At 49.6% G+C, this 20032-nt stretch overlaps 1 protein-coding gene across 6 annotated transcripts; it reads right to left on the bottom strand.

Moving 5' to 3' along the window:
• Positions 1-7598: 7598 nt before the first annotated feature.
• LOC121587922 (putative odorant-binding protein A10) lies at positions 7599-18191 on the bottom strand. Of its 6 annotated transcripts, none has more exons than XM_041905274.1 (4): positions 18111-18191; positions 13606-14219; positions 12728-12962; positions 7599-8326 (listed from the first exon to the last, which is right to left on the bottom strand). In XM_041905274.1, the coding sequence occupies exons 2-4, from the start codon at positions 13624-13626 to the stop codon at positions 8187-8189; spliced, it is 396 nt and encodes a 131-aa protein (XP_041761208.1). In that variant the 5' UTR covers positions 13627-14219; positions 18111-18191; the 3' UTR covers positions 7599-8186. The 6 variants fall into 6 exon arrangements, with proteins under 6 accessions (XP_041761208.1, XP_041761207.1, XP_041761209.1 ...); XM_041905273.1 differs by lacking the exon at positions 18111-18191 and adding an exon at positions 17927-18073; XM_041905275.1 differs by lacking the exon at positions 18111-18191 and adding an exon at positions 17931-18073.
• Positions 18192-20032: the final 1841 nt, after the last annotated feature.

Here is a 20032-nt window from a genome sequence, read left to right as displayed (position 1 = left end):
TCGCACCGTTCGACAGATCGATCAAATTCGCTCGATCGCATTCGGCGGTGACCCGCACCGTCGCCTGCGCATTCCCATCCGGTTGGTGGCAAGTACATGGCCGTCGGTCGGGGATTAACAATTCTGCCGGAATGCTCATTCCGGCCGCCGGGTTGATTGATTACCCAATCAATGATTGTCACCATGGTACAAGGCCGACTTTGTGGGGCGAAGCGATTTCTTTCCCACGACAAGAGACACGACACGGGGTGTGCCTTCTTACACGGTGCCCAGGCGCTGCTAATCCTGGCGCCCGGCGATTAATCAATCAGGCCCAACCCAGCACCGACTGAGCTGCTGGGGCAAGGTTTTTACTGGTCCTTTCTTTGCTTCCTTTCGGTGTAGCTACTTTGCCCTTGCTTCGGTGTAGCTACTAATTCATTCCCATTTGCCACGTTCGCCTCCGTTCCTTTTCTTCGCCGCCACACATTGAGCCTTACCAGATGGGAACGATTGTCCTTCCCACATACGCTCGAGGTGACAGCGAGATTCCCGTTCCTAACAAACATCCCTTCTTGAGACGAAAGTGAAGCAAGAAAGCAAAAGCATCGTTTTCCCACTCAACCAAAGGATGGCGTGTGCTGTCTTTTCCCTCTCATGTGTCCCCCCAACGCATGGCACTGGCTTTGAAAGGTGCAGCACTTCGGTAACCTCCCTTCTATTAGTAGACCGCCTCTCAAGAAAGTGCTTTCCTCGGACAAGTGTTCTGCCTGTCTGCCTCGGTCACACCGGCGAAAGCCTCACGGCGACGAGCCGAACACACGGATGTCACGGTTAATAGCATGCAAATTGAGAGCGCTTCGCTAATGAATATCAAGAGTCGTCGAATCATAGTTACCGACCATCGACAGTGCCTGCCACCATGACGACCGTCCGTCGCCGCACCGCGAAAGACTTTCCTTTTGCCCGGTTGCACGTCGTCGCCATCGTGAGCGCGCGCGCGCGCGCGAAAAAGACATTTGACAGCAAAATTATGCCATAAACATCTTCAGGGCCCCTTTTTCTGCCACGTCCCACAGCCCTGCTAGGTCGGGGGATTGGGTGTTGAAACATCTTTTCATGAATAAATTGCTCAGCATTACTGAATTAGTTTGTCTAACGGTTACTGCGTTACTCTTTGCGCTCTCTTCGTTCTTCTGCGTTCTACTGTGCACGGTACACCCCGCTCGTACTCCCCCAAGAAGGTTGCCATAAAATCGCCATCGTTTCGTTTTATTTCGTTTTTGCCCCGATCCCTCCTAAGTACTTCCGGGGCCAGCACCACCGGGAGAGAATAAAGCGTGTGCCGTTATTTATAAGCTATGCATTTTTGCTTCGCCTGACATTTACATTTATTACACGCCAGAAGGCGGCAGAAGGTGGTACGCGCTGTGCGCTGGCGGTGTCCTTTGGCCAAGGCCAAGTGACGGATGAAGGAAATTCCGACTTGCCCGAACGCCCCAAGACACGCTTATCGATGGCGTTGGAATGCAAAACGCTCATCTGCAGAAAGTGCCGTCTGGAGAAAAAGGTCACCCGTTGCTTATAGAGCTCCCCTGCTGGACCCGACACTACAGAGCCAAGAACTGGGAATGAAGTGTAAATGAAGTGTGCACAAATTCCAAAGACATTGTCGAGTATTCGCATCATCCACGACATCATCCGCAAGGCTCAAACCGCACGTGGAATGTAATTAATGTTTATCGAAACACGAGCGCGCTGTCCTGCACAGCCCCGAAAGCTCACACAACATCTTGCGAACACAGGACCGATGCGATACGAGTGCCAAATAGTTATTCAGTTTGTTTTTCGTTGCTCCTGCGCTTGATCATCACCCGCCAGTTTCTGTGTGTCCATCCGTGCCTGAGTGTCGCCTTTGATGTAGGACGGCTCGCAACGTTGCTCGGGTTGCGCATAAGTTTGCCAATTTGCATCGGGAAGATGTTCGCGCGGGCGCTCGTGGCCGTGCGTGCCCATGTTGCATCTTGCTAATTTGTATGCCACACAGAGGACGAGCTCGCTGCGGGTTAATTATCTTGCAACATAATTAACAAATATCCGGTTGATTTAAACGCGTGCCCGTGTGCCTTCGAGCTTCGGCCGTGTAATGGCGGCAGCACGATCGAGGCGATGCTGTTTATTGAAATCTTCGGTTCGGTTTATTAGCAAATATTATGCTCGATTGCAAACTAATGCATTGGAATTGGCTAAGTAATGGCTTCATCAGAGCAGGGGCTTTCGCAATGGCGATGTCTCTTTTTTAATGCTGGGTTCCCTTTTTCGCTCGCAAACAAGGAAATGGATCCGCTTCCGTATTAAACTAATTGCGCTTCACTCATCTGGGGCGTCCTTTAATTTGCTCGAAACGCTTCCACAAACCACATCCCTTGTATTAATGCGGATGTCTGTTGTTGTTGTTGTTGTTGCTACACAACCATCCCGATCCGTGTGTCGATCGTGTGTAATTTTAGACTCGCTTGCTTCTTTGTAGACTCGTGTCAAAGCACGCAAAAACCAACGCACCGAGACACTTTTTCCAACAAGCTTTTCGCTCGGTCGCTGTAGGACGAGCGACTGCAACGAACATGCCAAGCTCAGTGTGAGGTTGATGAGGTGGATCTAAACTTCTTCCCGGAAGTCTCGCTCCCCCTTCCCCAAGCCGTGTACCAGCACAGACGTCCGGACGATCGAACTCTCGGTATGCCGTTGTGCCAAGGGGTGAGTGCGGTTGTAGCACGGAAGCGAGAACTTCTCGCTACCGTCGGTTGGCAGGAGAATAAATTTTCATTATATATTATCGCATTAGATACGTGTCAGGCCGAGCCGATGGCTTACATCACGGCTGTTGTTCTTCTCTCCACTGTCTGGCAAGTCCCTTTTTGGGCAAGTTCCGTAGAACGAGGGATGGCATTCTGATGGTTCCAGCACGTCGTACAAAGCGCGTTCCGAAGGATTCGTAGTAGTAGTGGTACTGGAGGTACCTTACCATGCGTGGACATGTGTCACAGGCAAAATGGGGGTGGTCGCTCTCTAGCCAGGTCCAAAATCGACGATGGCGACCAAGCACAAGCAAAAGCCGGTCGAAAATTCGACAAAATGCGAAAGCGAATCCCAAACCGACTGACATTTAAATTATAACACGACCGAACCGGTTTTTCCAGCGACAACTCGGGAACACGCTCTGGGTCCTTCATGTGTGTGTGTGATTACACGCGTGAACATCGTTGCTGAAACCGCACTCCACCTCACACATACCGTCCCCACCCACAGGGGGTCATCTGCCCGTTACATCCGGTGGAACTGCAAAGCTTGGAAAAGGGCACACATACACAAACCACCCGTCCTTGCCCCGTGTAATGGTCGAATTAGGGGACAGCGCTCATCTGCTCAGCATCTCCCTGGGCCGAAACTAGTCCCGCCCAGCCATCGGAAAACTGCTCCCTGCCCCGAGTCGTAAATGGAAAATAATTAAGTAAGAGAGACGGGGAACGGCGGGCGTGTGCCACCCACCACCGTGCGCGCTCTGTTGCTGTCCATGCGAGCGGGACAAGGCGCAAAAACCTCCAACGCAATTAGTTGCAAATAATTACTTTATCTTATTTACTCTAGTGTTTATTTCTTTGGGTGTTTCTGTTTCCCTTTTTTTGCGACGGAACTAGGGGAGTGCCTCGTTTTTGCACGCAGAGCTCCGTCGACGTATTGGAACGTACCCGGATGGGGGGAGGAAAAAAATACCCCCATACATTGCCAGATTTTGACGGGCACCAAAAGAAAAAAAAAATAGAACCACGCTTCAACCCGGTAGTAAGCCATTTGTTCGTGGAAAATCGTCCCAACATGACGCTTCCTGGCAACGGTAGCGCTGCGATAAGCGCATCCATCCAAAGGAAGCGGGTAGCGGCAAGCGGTAATGATGGCGGCCCAGAGCGAAATTAGTTCCATTAGGCTTGCCCGCTGGCCCATCGGCCATCCTTCGGGTTGTTGTTATTTCTCCACCGATAATGTTCTCATTTGGGAAGCTTTTTTTTGTCGCTCGTTTGTTTTGGGGTTTTCCCCCCAACAGGGAAACTCCCCTTTTGGGCGCTCAAATTATGGGCCATGAAAAACTAGCTCGTTTACCGTTGGGGATGCGAACGTGCAGCTTACGGTCAGTTGTTCATGTGATTTAAAAGCTCGTTTTGATGTGAAAAGAGCAAAATAATGACGTTCTTTTAATGTTTATGACCTTACGATGTGTGTATCCCATATTCCTGTAAGCTGCTTTTTGGACATTTCGAGTAGGAAATATGTGATTAACTAATTGGTTTTCCAATTGGAAAAACACAACCAACGAGAATTGTCTGCTAGATTGTGTAAAAAAAGTGAAACATATTATCTATAAAGCTTTCTTTTTAACACTTTAATCGCAATAGTAGCTTAGCTAATTTATAGAAAGATTCAGCTTTTATGTCCCCATCCAACTATGGCTCTATAAAAAAAAAAAAACAACAACCAATTTAACGGTTCTGTCGTCGGGTTACGAGTCCCCACCATTGTCACCGTCACAGCCGATATCTAATGCTTAGTAAATCTAAAGAAACAGCGCTCTAAGGACTCCTTATGATCTTCACATGCCACCGTTGGGCCATTCTTTTGCACCAGCAAATGCACAGCACCAGCACAACACACAAAGGTAAAGTGCAATCGAGAAGAAGTGCTCTTTGAAGGCATCGGCACGGTTGCACCCTGAACGCTGCAACCTCGCTCAACCGGCGAGTGAGCGAATTGTAATCTCATAAATTGTTCATAAATTTGCAACAAAAAGGAATAGGAGTGAGAGAGAGGAAGAGAGCGATAGTGAGAAGGTTATTTTACAATTCCAACAAGCCAACGAAACAATAGACCGTCACCGAAACGAACGAACGAACGAACTGTCGTGGCTAAAGTGGCAATAACCGAAACGGCAACAAACAGTCGGACAGCTGCCCTTAGCTCCTTTGCCACTGGGGCAGGTTTATAAACTCCATGACACATACACACTCATACAACACACCATCCTGTGTCGACGTAGACTCGCTGTTCCCACCCTTAAAGTACACTTGATCGTTGCCCAACGCCGGCAACGTGCAATGATTTCATTCCGTTTGTTGTTCCGTGCTTCTCCCGTGAGTTCATTGTGCACGGTGGAGAAGGTTCCTCTCCTTCCGTCCTCCAACAGCTCTCCCATCGCCAGAGGAATCTAAAAGCACATAAATAAGGACAATCAACAATGCACTTGCACTTGTACCGGGACGGGAGCCCTGTCCGTTCGCCGTCGCTGACTGGCTGGCTGGCTGGCTGGCGTCGAGTATGTCTTCGGGAAGGGATTAATAATTCAACGAGACTTTACACCTTTCTTTGCTCTCCTCCCTTTGGTGAGCTCTGCGGAACATCGAGACACTTGGTTCTTTTATCTTCGCTTGTGGAGGCGCTTTTTCCCCCTGCGGGTTCGGTCTCTGATGCTGCGATTTGGGCTATTCGAGCGAGGAAATGGACCCACCTGTTTTCTTGGAACTAAGCTTCTCCTTCCTTTCTCGCCCCGACACCGGAGCAAAATACAACGGACACTGCGCTTGAAAATCGTTTTCACTGCATCATTACACACTCACACACACACACATACAGACACATACTTTTCCATTGGCCTAAGAACAATTTATGAAGTGTTATGACCGGAGTTGAAAAATATGTATGGCCCATAAACGAAACCCATTACTCAACGCCACCTCTATCTCTCTCTCTCTCTCTCTCTCTCTCTCTCTCTCTCTCTCTCTCTCACACACTCTCTCTCACTCTCTTTCTGTGTCTTTGCTAAAGGTGCAACTGCACTCCAGGTGTCCATTCTTCCCCGTTTGATATGACGAATATTTCATTAAACGATAACAATCACTCCCGGCAACGGGGTGGCAGTGGCCATTGTTCATCATCAGCTCCCCGGCAGCTTTGTTGCTACTACTGCCACTACTACAGCTGCATCTCAGCAGGTGCCGGAATGCAACTGGTGGAAGTGTCCTCAACGGAAGCGTTTGGCTGTACCGCCATGGTTACCATGGGGGGAGGTGGGGAGGCCAACCCGGTGAGAGTGTTCAAGTAAATTGGAAAAGCTTGCTTCGTTGTTTTTCATCCACACACACACACTCCACTCACACACGCACAAGTGGTTCCTGCGGGCAAATCCAACCACCATCCGCGACGCCGTTTCCTGAGCTAGCTTTTAGCGCAATCGACCAAACCCAACCGGACGGAAAACCCTCGACGGAAGCTGGGAAGTAATTTATTAGCCCGGGCCACAAGACGGAACCACCCGGAGGACGTAACGCAAACGAGTGTAATTGTTTCCGAACAAGGAAAATATTTTCCTTGCACTCCAAAACTCGCAATCGCAAGCATCATTGTCGTGAATGCATAGAAACGCCGCACGACCGCGCGCCTCTGCCAAACTAATCCCTATTTTTCCGCCACGCTTTTCCCGCGTCCGTTTCCGCCAACGGGAGGGGAATGTTTTCTTCTATATCTGCATCTTTCCGGTCCCGCCGCACAGGGGCATTGTGTTTTCTTGATAGGATTTTACACCCTCCCACAACGTTCCAGCACCCGCAACCCGATCTGGAGCGCATGAACGCATTTCGTTCATTTTAGCAGCACCAGCAAACTTTGCATTCGCTTCGGAAAGAATAATTTAACTTTGTCAACGAAGGTTTTACACGTCCAAACTGGGGTGTGGGCTGTGTTTTCCATCGGGCAACCCGACTCCTTCCGCGCAACGGTTTTCCACCGCCCTTCGACAGCAAACAGCCGTGTCGATTGAGCATACTTTTAGGCGCGTCGAGTAAGGGTTTGTCGCTTTCTTCCCTGCAAGAACGAGTGTTGCTTTAGCGCACTTTTTCGCATTGATGGTGTTGATGACGCAGAAGAACAATAGCCAAAGCAAAGGGTGTGGAAAACTGCTCACACATGCTATTGCCACATGCCGAATGTGTCCCTCGAGGCAGCCGTATGACTTTAGCCATTCGCGCCAAACCGAGCTGGTTGAAAGGCACGGCGAGGGTTTGCAGGGGGGTTGGTGCACCCAATATCGCAATAACGCGACACTAGTTGATAAGTGTTTCGAGTTGGCAAAAATAACACTAGTAACACACACAGCCATTCTTTCGCTCCCAAGATGAACCGGCACCTTGGGACGGAACGCGTTTCTTCGGAAGCCAATTTTGTCCCAAACACTTTTTGTTCCACATTCACTGTTGAGAGTTGTGCCGAAAACCACCGTCACAGCCATGACGACCGGATATAATGGTGCCTGTCGACCGGTTGATTGTGCTGCGGCGCAAGTGAAGTGGGCGGTGATGCGAAAGAAATGTAAAAAGTTGACAGTTTTCCTCGCTTCGCCCGTTTCGTCGTGCTACAAGGGGGGGGGGTAAGGGGTGTGAAAGCGAAGGGAACATTGAAGCGAAGTAAACGAACCGAAAGGCGAAAATATGCAGCCAATGCTCCGATGATGGTAAGCGAATCGAAGCGAAACTTACATACACGTACCCACATGAAATCCTCGTTGATTTGGCGCGTTTATGAACCATTTTCGTTACTTTATTCCGACAAATCCAAAAATACTTCAAACCTTGCGACCCTTGCGAGTCTTGCAACAAACCCCCCTCAGCCCCTCAGGGGATGTGGCAATCGTTCTCCTTCTCACTGTGTGTTGACGGTTGGATTCGTTTTTCGAGCAGCTCGTTATTTTGTCATTCTTCCCGTCAGCAACTATCACGCAGCTGCTGGGTTGCTCGGTCGTACTGCCGAATGCTGATGTTTATTTTCGCCTCTTCAAGGACATTTGTGTGACTTTGCATACCTTTAGGCGTACCGTGTTTTTGTTTTTATTGCAATGTGTTCCATGTTTGTTTGTTTGTTTTTTTTTTTTTCATATATTTTCGAACATTCTACCTTTAGAGTTTGTACATACACCTCTAGAGCACCTTACACTACTACAATGCCACATACTGTTTGCAGCGTTTACTCGATACATCCTAAAATACTTTATCGCAAATCCCTCCCATTCCAAACGAAACCTCCGACGGACTCTGCCTCTTCCTATCACACTCACACGGCAGAAGAAGAAGAAGAAGAAGAAAACGTCCTCCACCAGCTTCCCCTTTTCAGCCAGCATACGTCTGCACCAGCTTGTTCCATTCGGACGGGAAGTTTCGCTGCAAATGAGCTAACGTTTTCTTGATCTGGTTCATCTCGGCCGGCGTACACTGTGGACAAGCGCCGCGAAGCACGAACGGTGCCAAGCCTGCAAAGAAGGAAGAGAAGAATAAGAAAAAAAACAGACCGACAGTTAATGACCCGTAGGAAACGATATGCAAGATATGCCCGTCCGCCCAACAAGTAGAATAAATCAGTAAATCTATTAACTTTTCACACAGAACCCATCCATCCGTTCGCGCCGGTCCGTTCGCGAGGTTTCATCTTCTAGGAATGCCGTCACCCATTGATTGCATAAATAATGCTCGAAGACTTTCCCCGTCGCGCCCCGTTGTCAGATGCAAAAAGGCCGGCAGCAGCGCGGGCGGGAGGGAATCGCATTCAAACCGTTTAGTTGTAACACCCGATTGGCGCTCACTCAGCCCCCCCCCCCCCCCCCCCTTTTACAAGCACACCCACCGGATGGGCACAATCTGTGGAATCAATTAGATTTTAATTGAAGATTTAATTACACATTAATGGTGCACAGTTTCGCGGAGTGAAAAATCATTACCAAGCCCGGCATGGTTCGCGCCTGAATGGCGGCAATGTGGGATCATCAACGCGGGAAAGACCCACCGGTGGGACGCTTGGGCAGCAACACAAAAAGGCACTCCTTGCGATCGCTGCTTAATGGAAGTAAACCAAACCGATCGATACGAGCCATCTGCCACAAAGCGGTCCGATCAACAGTTGGGACGGTTGGACGATGTTTAATCGCAGTCCTAAACATCAGGGAGCACACAACATCTTGTGCATGTTGTGCAGGAACTTCAAAGCACACACACACACAGTAGAACGAACCAATATTGAGCATTGCAGCACCGAAATGTTCCTCCACTATCCACCAGCGCAATCGTCCCCGACTTGAAACCAATCTATCAAACCATAAATTATGGTTTTCGAGGTCCTAATGCGAACAATTTAATTAACAGCAACATTAGCAGTCTCCTCGCCAGCCAGCCGCCCAGTGGGGGAGGGGGGAGTGATTGCAACAAATTGCTTGGCCAGCGCATACAACACAACGAGCTGGAATCGTTGGGCGGTGGCGGTGGCGGGGGTGGCGAGGTGAAACCATGAAATGCGATGCGATGAATTATGTATAACCGCTGCCATCGTCACCGGTCACCATCGTCGTCGTCGTCGTCATCGTTCGGGATGTACCCACACACGCGTTTCCTTTAATTGTGCATCGGCGGCAAAATATTTATTCTATGCTCGTTCGCCAACAGTCTCGGGCAATCAGGCCGACAGTCCCCGATAGACGCAGCACGCACACGCACCACCACGACGGCACTGGCGCGAACGAGTCTCGTGCACCACCCGCCCAAACTGGCCGACCCATACACATACACACACACACACGCATTTTGTGCACGCACGTTTCTAAAATGACCTCCAACACCTCCTGCCATTGGTGTCGCGAGCCCTTGCCACTGCCAAAACTCTCTTTGGGACTCCCGAAAGTGAGGCCGCCCTTGGGGGAAAAAGATGGAAAACCTTTGACCACCCCATTCGATGGAGACATTCCTTTATCACCAGTGTCATCAGCATACAGCTAACGTTCACCCAGCTTCGATCCAGCCCATCCTCTACACCCTGACCCCCGCTTATCAGTGTGCGATTTAATTAAGTGTTAAAAGAGCGCGGTGTCGAATCGGTGGCGTGAACAAAAATGCCATAAATGTGACACAAAATATGCGCGCCACGGGGACGTGTTTGTTGAAACAATACAGCATGAATATGCTCGAACCACCCACCCACACCGCTCCACTCCAACAGCCGGTCATAAATCACTGACTTTGGAATAGAATTAATGCATTTTTCGCATCTCATTATCAACAGGCATGCACAGCACAACAGTTCAATCCCGCTCGCCTATGTGTGTGTGTATGTGGGCTGGGACACGCAGACAGAGGGAGTGGACGGGGGAGATGCCGTAGGTGTTAATTCGCGCTAAAGTGTAGTCTTAAATTAAATATTGTCACAAAGGAGGGGGCCCTTAACAAACGGCACGTCGCCGGCGGGGTCATTTGTCACGGTTTGCAAAACCGGCAAAATGTTATTTAAAATTATCTGATAATTAATAATGTGAGCGGGCGCGGCATGGGGGGGGGGGGGGGGGGTGTCAGGGGAGACAGCGGCACGTCCGGATTGTTGGTCCGGGGGCACGAGCTGTGATTAAACAATTCGCTCTGCACTGGACGGGACAGCAGGAGCAGGCGCTATTACATGCAATTTTCAATCATTAAACGGATTCTTTAGTTATTATAGCACGTATTTTTCGCACCCAAGCCTGCAGAGTAAGAAGCAATTGTTGTGTGCACAAATTTCACTGAAATATTAATGATTCGCTCGCGTAACAACACAACACAGCGCACACACGCGCTTGCTACTCGCGGGATATAAATCGCGTTTTATAACCGCTTATTGCATCGTTCGTTTGTTCGCTTTGCTTGGTGCTAAATCGTTTCACTGCCCCCAGAATTTACGAGCAATAAAATGTTTCAACACGCTCCCTCCCCCACCCCCTCCTCCGACTGAAAGTGCCCTTTCGTTCACCCAGCTTCCACCACCCTGCACCCGCCAAAAAGGGAAAGAGAACAAGTTTGCTGTAGACCACCACCAGCACGAGCAATTGATTGAGTTAAATTTCGAACGTTATCGCTAAAAGCATCCCAGGCAGAACAAATGTTCGATTTTGGTGGGAAAAGTTTAAGAAAGAAAATGCCCCCACATCTCCTCTCTTTTTTTTTTTTTTGGAAGGATAGCACCTCGGGAGCATTTTAGAGCGAGCAATAAAGTCATTAGGAAACGGCCAAAACTAACCGCTAAAACCGCATACACAAAAACCGTGCAATTAGTGCTTGCCAAATCTGTGAGCTGTGTGTGTGTGTTTGTGCGTGTATGTGTTTGTGCGTGTATGTGTGTCCGATTGTGTTGTTATGTCTTTGCTTGACTTTTTGCGGAAAACAGCTCCCAGCAAGCAACATTTCACTCCCAAGTCAACTGCAACGGCTAAAACCACCGAACGCTTGCGGGCTTTGGTCAGCCTTCAGTGGCCGGGGGCACCAGCAAGGGGTCCCGTTCTGGCCCACTTTCAAAAAGTCGCCACCAACTTCCCCCAAAGACAAATATCTTTTATAGTGTGAAGAGTAATCATAAAAAGCATCGCACCCAAGCACACCCGAACACAGCAAAACTCCATAAATCGGTTCGTGCAAGGCGTCCTGGGAAGCGAGCAGGCGACGAACAGCAGCAGCACCGCCACCACATTCTCCAAGAAACGGACCATTCCATTCTTTCCCCAAAACCCGAAAACAAAAACACTCAAAACCACAAACCTTTCTGCTGCTTCGCTACCTTTCTCCGCTGGAAAACATTATTCGTCTTGAGTTGCAGTGGCTTGTTTCGCTCACAGTGCACACAACACACACACACACACACACGTACCCTTCTGGCCACTTTATCTCACAACAAATGGACCACCAAATCCCTGTCCTAGTGTACCACCTCCCAGCACTGTCAGCCCTCCGGTTCGCCCTAGAACGGATGAACGTAATTATCATTTTAATTTTAATTAAGATCGCTTTTCTTTTGTACGCTTTTCGGTCCGCGCTGGACCGAACAGGCAAACAAACAAAGAAACACAGCCCCGATCGAAATGCGAGAAAACATGATGCCGATGCTGACGGCGAAGGACGACGAATCGGTTTGCCTGGTTGGTGGTTTGCTCAAACTTTGCTCGCTTCTTCGTCCGATTAAGCCGTTTTTTGTGTCTGTGTTGTTTTTCCCCCGTAGCAACAAAATGATACTTGCTTGTACCTCACTAGCTGAAAAGATACATTATTCTTTCCTTCGAGGACGACGACTGCAACGGTCACCTAGCGCTACCCCGTCCCTCCCGGAAGTAGGCAACCACCAAAGGGAACCAAAGGAACGGGATTATGGTGAGTCCGGTGTCTTTTTTCGGGTTTCGTTCCTTTCCCTCCACGGACTGGCTCCTGTGTGGTTGCACTTTCGAGCTAACCGCCACACCAGGGCCAAGCTGAAAGCGTTGTTTAATTAACGAACAAAACTGACTGCTTAAGATGTGCGATTTTGAGCGGCGCCGAATTTAAATGCTTTCCCATTTGTTTCTGGCCATTGCGCCGGTCCGGACTGCACCGGCCACCGGGACGAAAGTTTCGTTCAATGGCAATGGCGCTTCTTGGAGGGCTTTTTTTTTAGTTGTTGTTGAACAGCTCTTTTCCTGTTCGGCCAAAACTTTAAACTAAACCCGAAACAGTGCTCTCAACTCTGCGCCCGAGTTTCCGACACTCTGCACTACTTTTTTTTTTGCTGTGACCTCCTTTCCCCCCCGGTTGTGGCAAAAAGCTGTGCATGTGGATGTGTGTGTGTGTGTGTGTGTGTGTGTGTGTGTGTGTGTATGTGTGTGTGTGATACTTACTCTTGAGGCGCTTTCCCACCGGATCGCACGCTACCTCGCCGAGGGCGCACTTTAGCTGGCGCATCAGGTACCGCTTGTCGCTGAGCGCTTTGTCGAGTGCTTCGTCCGAGACCTGCGTCCGGGCGGTGGTCGCTTCGGCGGCACAGGTACTGCCGGACAGCGCCACCGCCACCAGCCAGACCAGCCCCAGCCCGACCAGCCAGCATACGCTCACGGCGCTGCGACTGCTGACCTGCTTTTTGTGCCGAAACACCGGGCAAAATGTGACCGCAAAACGGCGATCGCCAAGAGAGAGAGAAAGAAGAAAGAAAGAAAGAAGAAAAAGAGCAAACATAAATACCGGATTGCAACACACACACACACATACAAAGAGAGCGAGAGAAAGAGGTTATGCAGCATAATCGCACACGAAGCGGCTGAAAAGTAAAAGGCAATCATAAACAGAAGAAGAAAAAAACAACAATCCAACCGGCCCCCACCCCACGGATGAGGGTGGATGAAGAAAGGGAAAGCTCCAGCCGGGCAAGGAGGGGCCGGGTAATGATGGGTAAAGTGAGCGATAATCACAAACACAAACACACACACGTAGATATAAACATCATCTCCAGTTAGCTTTTGTGTTTCGCTCCTCCATTCTCCCACCCACCCAATCAAACACCCTTTCACCCTCCCGTGCCAAACCCAACCAAAGCTGCTCGCCATTCATCTTTCGCCTTTTTGCGGTTTCGTCGTTTGCGGCCGGGCTGGGCGTGTGTGGGGGGGGGAAGCTTTCGGTTTGTTTTTGCTCTTTTATGTCTTTATCATTTCGCACAATCGCTCCATCCCACACACACACATACACGAGCGCCATATTCGATTATGTAACGGATATTACTCACCTTGCCAGTGGTCTTTTGCATTTTGTAGCTGTGTGGATGTGTGTGTTTCGACGAGGAGCTTTCGAAAAAAAATTGGGAAAATCACAGAACCTGTGCCGGCGAACGAAACTGTCAAGCCGGTTCGCAACGGAACGAACAAAGTGGTTCTCCGGGATGGCAAAAGGTTACTGTGCTGTGCTTCACGTGCGCTGGAACGGTGAGATAATGCTCCACCACCTCCTCCTTCGAGTAACTATGGCGACAACGAAAGGCGATGACGCTATTGTGTAACTGTCAGCAGCGAGTTGACTTTCTCCTTTGATGGACACCTTTCGATTTCGTTGTGCCCTTTTTTGCTGCCGCTGCTGCTGCTGCTGCTGCTGCTTGTGGTCTCCCGGTTTCTGGTAGTGGGTCGTGATAAGTGGGCCGAGCGATGCTATGTTGCAACACCCAAGACAGTACTCGACGCAGTACTATCGGACACCGAACACCGAGGACGGTGTTTCGCTTGCTTCACAGAACGCCACCGACTTGTGTTAGCTGAACTGATTGCTTCGGAGTACACTTTATAGCATTCCAGAACTTTCACTAACAAACACTTGATTCTTGTGCTTCGCTAGACACACTGCTGGGAACTGGAGGTTGGCGAAAACAAAAAACTAGTCGGTCGGGCACTCACTCAACTTCGATGATCGAACAATCCGTAACGACGCCGAACGATCGAAAACTACAAATGACGCCGTGTTGCCCACCGAAGCCCGTCGAAACCGCACAACTCCGAGTTCGAGTGGGTGATGGTAGTGAAGCAAAAAAGCACAGCGGAGAGTGGGAGAGTTGACTACCCGTGAGAAATAGATAGTTGGCTGGCTGGCTGGCTCTACTACCCTGCTGGTGGTGCTGCTGCTGCTGTCCCTTGCCGTCTCCCTTTAGCTCACTGTCATCTTAGCTGCTTCGTAGGACGTTGTGTTGCAGTGGGGAGGGAGGCGTCCAATAATAGCCACGTGTGTATGCCTAGCAACCGGGAAAGACAAAACCGGGCAGGTGGTGGGTAATGCTGCTGTTGTTGTTCACTTTTGCTTTCCTTCGCTACGCACTAACGCCCTCCGTGCGTTTCATACTTTCCGGTGCAATGCGCACGGTGCACTCCGTCGTCACACTTGCAAGAGATGATTGTGTGTGTGTGTATGTGAGTCCGTGTATGTACACAACCCGCTAAGTACACATGGGACACGCTGGCGGGGTGCAACTTTACGACGACAATCTTACCAAAACGCATTACACCAGCCAAGGGGTTGCGACACCGGCGCCTCGGGTTTTTACCAAAGTGACATGAGAGCCTAGGAGAGCAATGCTTCAGGCTGTGTGCCACAGGAGGAGGGCGTTTCAGCTGGGTGGTGGGTAATTCCGAATTGCAATTTGGCAACACCAATCACACATTGGCCGAGCAATTTCAACAGGTTTTACCCCGACGAACCTCCCATTTCTTCCAACTTTACAGCCCCAAATTGACCTGCCCGTTGTGGTGCTGTGGAAGAGTTGTCTCAAGTTGTCTGTGCGGTTGTCTGCTATCTAATTAAATCAATCCCCATGAATTAATTTCTCCTCAAGCCTACGCATTGAACATAATCCACCAGCCGCCCATCCCTTGAGTGCTTTACCTACTTCCCCGATGCCGCAAATCCAAAACTCAACTTCTTTTGCTACCTTCCCACCGTTCGACACGACACTGCCAGACATCCCACATTACAGGACGATTATTTTCATCGAGTCAACTCCAACTCCAACGGCAGCAACAACGGGCTGGGAATTTCCTTCTGCTACCCTGTCACCTTCTCCGCCCTGTGCCGCCAAGCATCTCTCGCAGGGCAAACAAACAACAACACATAAGAAACCGTTTAAGAGGATTAACCGAAAAGAAATCCCCCCGGAGACCACTTAATAGGGGATTACAACAGACTGGCACCCGAGAAATTATGGTTACCTCCTGGCCTGGGCGTCCCCGGAGCCACCACACCGGTGGTAATGGGCATCGGTGGTGCGGGAGGACTTACACACACACACACACACACACACACACACACACACACACACACACACACACACACACACACACACACACACACACACACACACACACACCACACACACACACACACACACACACACACACACACACCACACACACACACACACACACACACACACACACACACCACACACACACACACACACACACACACACACATACACCCGGCAATAGCAACGGCAGCAGCAGCAAAAAAAAAGTTCTCCTCTCGGGGGGAGGGGTTCTGGTAAGATTCGTGGCACAACAAATCCTGGCTTGTGGGATATTTATATATGTGTGTCACGGTGCCAGGCAGAAGAAGAGCAGGCCACCGAAGAGGCCCGTTTTCCACTGTGGACAACCAAGATGCCCAGACAGGCAGGCAGAGGTGAGCGTGTGTGTGGTGAGGAGACACTGCTTTGGGATAAACAAAATTATGGCGCCAAAAGTGAACAGTCGCCCGGGCAGGAGGGTAGAACCGACCCGGACCCGAGGACGCGCAGCTAATGGGATTTTTATAACATAATTTATTTTACCATCGGATGCATGCACCTTCTCCGTCGGCCAGCGGATAGCCTTCGCGACCAGTAGCTTTTCAAAAAAAAATACAAACACTCTCGTCCCGCTCCCTCCCGTTTTCCCTCTCCCTCTCTCTCTCTCTCTCTCTCTCTCTCTCTCTCTCTCTCTCTCTCTCTCTCTCTCTCTCTCTCTCTCTCTCTCTCTCTCTCTCTCTCTCTCTCTCTCTCTCTCTCTCTCCATTACAAGCGCTGACAAGCACCAGCGTTAGGGATCCCGCTTTTAGTGGTAAGCAAATTTAATTGTCATGTTTATGAAAACCTTCTTCCATCTAGCGGAGGGCGGAGTGTGCCAGCCTCTTAGCTACCCGGGCGAGGTTGGGTGCATTTCGTCACTCGTTAAATCGGATTTGACACACCCACACAAGACCGCTAAAATGGACGAGATTTTACACGGCTTGTGACAATTTATTACGCTACCGTGGTTATTTTATTTACGCGAGATGTAATTATGCACTAAGACATAGAAGATGGCAGCACACAAACAAACAAAAAACGAACCACTCTGTGCGTACTGGTCATCCAATCCGCTTTTCCGTTACAAACCGCTGCCACCCGAATAGCCTTTGGATAGCATTTGCGCAGTGGAAAAAAGTGATTCGATATCGATGATTTATTAAATCGATTATTACTATCACGTACATTGTGATGTGCATGTGTTTTTTTTTTTTTTTAGTGCTGCATTCCGCTTGCTCGCCATAGTTCGATTTAATTAAGCTCAAAATTTATCACGATGTCATTTTCACCCCCCAAAACACAGTGTAAATAGCATTTTATTCGTTAGAAAAGGCTTTAAAAACACTCATCCCACGCACAGGGTGTTTCGGGTTGCCTCATCGGCTGCTTTATCCCTGTCTGTGGCAGGATCAAACGCATAATAATATTTTGCATGATGCCAAAGCCGTGCAATTCGTTTACAAGCACATTAATGACCGCGCAGATACATCGGTCGCCCCGGATTCCCAGTTCCAATCCAACAATATCCCGCCCGATCAGTTAATCATGGCTGGACACGCGTTTTTTCTGTGTGTGTGTTTGTGTGCTGTTGTCCCACTGCATGTGTTCCCATTCCGAGGTTATGTCATGTGGCCACGGAAGCTCGATGCTGTTAAGTTGTTCGAATAGGAATGTTTTTTTTTGTTTTTCACTCCGCCTCACTCTTTCTCTCGCATTGCTTTCCTGCCTCACTTTCCAATAGCAACTGGCCCGGTAAGGATAAAATTTTAATCAGTGTTCAGTGAATCGACACAGGAAGGCAACGGACAACGGCGACGGGGGCGACGGGGGCGACAAGCGAACGGTGCGGAACCGTGAATTAACGACAGATAAATGTACAATTTTTTTGTTTTTGCTTCATCGGTCGGTTTTTTGGCGTACGGGTATGAATTTTAATAAATATTAAACGTATCTTAATCGAGGATTAATCGACCGTAAGCCCACTCTCCGAATCGGTTCTCCGGGTTTGCAGCTCGCGCTGTGCGCACACACTTTCCTCCCTCCCGCCCCCCATTGGAAGCTTCGTGGGAAATGCTGCACTTGCACACCCAGCTGTGCAACGGCGACGTGTTTCGGGTGTGGTTTGGCAGCACTTTTCCCACCAGCCACGGATCGCCAAACCGAACTCCACCAAATTGTCATCGAAGCAGCAGTGCGTTTGCGGGCAGATGGTGCACGCTTTTGATGATTATTGTTCTTCTCTCACCCACCGCACTCACGAGGCGCACGCCTGTTGGTTCACTGCCGACAACAACGACGGCAGCACACGAGAGCACAACTTCGGACGATTACACAATTACTGAATTGCAACTATTCCGGTGGCCGTCTGCAGTGGCAATAGAAGGACCACCGGTCGAGCACGCAAAACTTCAAGATAGCGCACCGCGTACCACCGGGAACGATGCGATGCGATAAATATTATCTGCCCACTCCGCCTCACAGGAATTGGCGCCGTTTTTAATCGCCACCAGCAGCACCACACCACACACCCTCCCGTTTTAATGCTAGACTGGACGGAAAACTGCTGGATCGTCAACGCCCTCCGACGCATTCCGCAAATCCATAAATTAATTTCTCAATGGGCCATTAGGTTTCAATTTGGCGGATTTATATGCATCCATATTTAATTACGTGTTAGTATAATTGAGCAGAACCTTTTCAACACAATCGAACGTCTCGTTCTATCGCGTTCGTCCCACCTTCTAAAACCACCCCTTCTGTGGTGGTGGTTACTGGGGAGGGGAGGGATGGGCAAATAACTGTGAAACAGTGCCCCCAGCCGTCCTGCTTTCCGCACCGTACGCACCTAGGCAGCGCGCTTTGACAGCTCAACACCGTTTGATCGAAATCAATTACACGCATTCAAGCAGGCGTCGTTGCAGTGCTTTCAACGGTCCGTGGGAAGCTTTTTTTTCGCTCCTCTCGAAATTGCATTACACGGTTCGATCCGATTCGTACAATTCAGTGCGAGCAAAACACAAAAAATAGGCACACACTACTGCTCTCCATTCAAAGTATCACCGCAGTATGCAGATGACGTCATGCATGTTTGAATGAGGGGGAAGTAATAATTACCCCGTCCTGCTAACGGCACACATTGCCGCGGCGATTGTAAACTGCCCTGCGCGAGAGACAAAGCGTGGCTCTTTACGAGCACGTGGCGCGGTCTCTATTTTGATTGCGGCCAAACACACTAACGCACCCCAAACATGGTGCAGCTGTAAGGTTAAGTGTTCCTTAACCGTTGTACGGGTTGGGTGTACTACACGTTTGCTGTCGCCTTGACCTTTACCTTCAAACAGACCCATAAACGGTATTAACGATGCACTGTGCATTTAAATGTTTTATTTTGTACACCCTACGAGACACGCCACCCCAATTCCATCTAAATGCGCATATGTGTAATGCCTCCGAAATAAGCTTTGGCCAAACAAATTCAATTAAGCCCGTACAAAGCGCTGTAGATATTGCTCCCTCAAACTGTCACTAAATTGCTGTTCAGCTCGGTACACGCGATACACGCCACGCCGACACGTTTTACAGCAAAAGATTTACAATCAACAGCGCCAAATTTCGATTACCTCATCTTGCCCCGAACCCACCTTTGGTGTCCGTTTTATTTATACTCCACTCCATTACCGAAGCGGGCGATACGGTTGTACGAATTTCCTGGAACGCAAAGCACGCCACCACCGGACCCGGGTGGAATTTCCGCTAGAGCTCTGTCACCTACAGGGCTCGGTTCGCTCAGAACCGTTGGAAAGGAAGTTGAGCATCACCCTTCCAGCTTTCGACGAACCGACCCCTGTGGTTGACAGCCCACTAGCAGTAGCAGTAAAATGACTGCATTTTAATCACATCTACTGACTGAAACACCGCACCGCAACGAAACGCGGTGCGCAATAAACAATACCATACGCGCTACAAATAGATGAGCGCCACACGTCGGCGCAACGGTTTGCGCGACATCGACACTCAAAATAGGGTTTGGCGAGCATTAAATTCGCATAAGCTGCCCGCGCACTTGTTCGGGCAGGGAGTGAGGAGTTAGTTTGCAACATTACTGCTGGGCCGTTTATGTGAGGCCCTTTCCTTTAGTGCACCGAAACAGATACCAGTGTGTTCATCTGGTGTCCAGAAATAGAGCATTTTGGATTGGTCATTCGCCCTTGTATGACGCTGCCCCGAAAGCCGATGGGCGAATAGTAATGAGCATATGGAGGTGGCTAAAAATAAATGAAATTTTCCACACCATTATCAGAACTGGCGGTGCCAGTCACCGATGCCAACTGAAAGTTGCTGGATTGCGGGA

The sequence above is a fragment of the Anopheles merus genome, chromosome 2R (assembly GCF_017562075.2).
Source record: "Anopheles merus strain MAF chromosome 2R, AmerM5.1, whole genome shotgun sequence".
Classification (NCBI taxonomy): Eukaryota; Metazoa; Arthropoda; class Insecta; order Diptera; family Culicidae; genus Anopheles; species Anopheles merus.
This window is presented reverse-complemented; position numbering and strand designations above follow the sequence as displayed.

What these genes read in the sequence shown, in the direction of transcription:
- LOC121587922 (XM_041905274.1), bottom strand. Translation starts at nt 13,626, where the DNA reads ATGCAAAAGACCACTGGCAAG. An exon ending in TGCAAAAGACCACTGGCAAG is followed by an intron (nt 12,963 to 13,605) that starts GTGAGTAATATC and finishes CGGCACAAAAAG; the next exon opens with CAGGTCAGCAGTCGCAGCGC. An exon ending in GGTGGGAAAGCGCCTCAAGA is followed by an intron (nt 8,327 to 12,727) that starts GTAAGTATCACA and finishes CCTTCTTTGCAG; the next exon opens with GCTTGGCACCGTTCGTGCTT.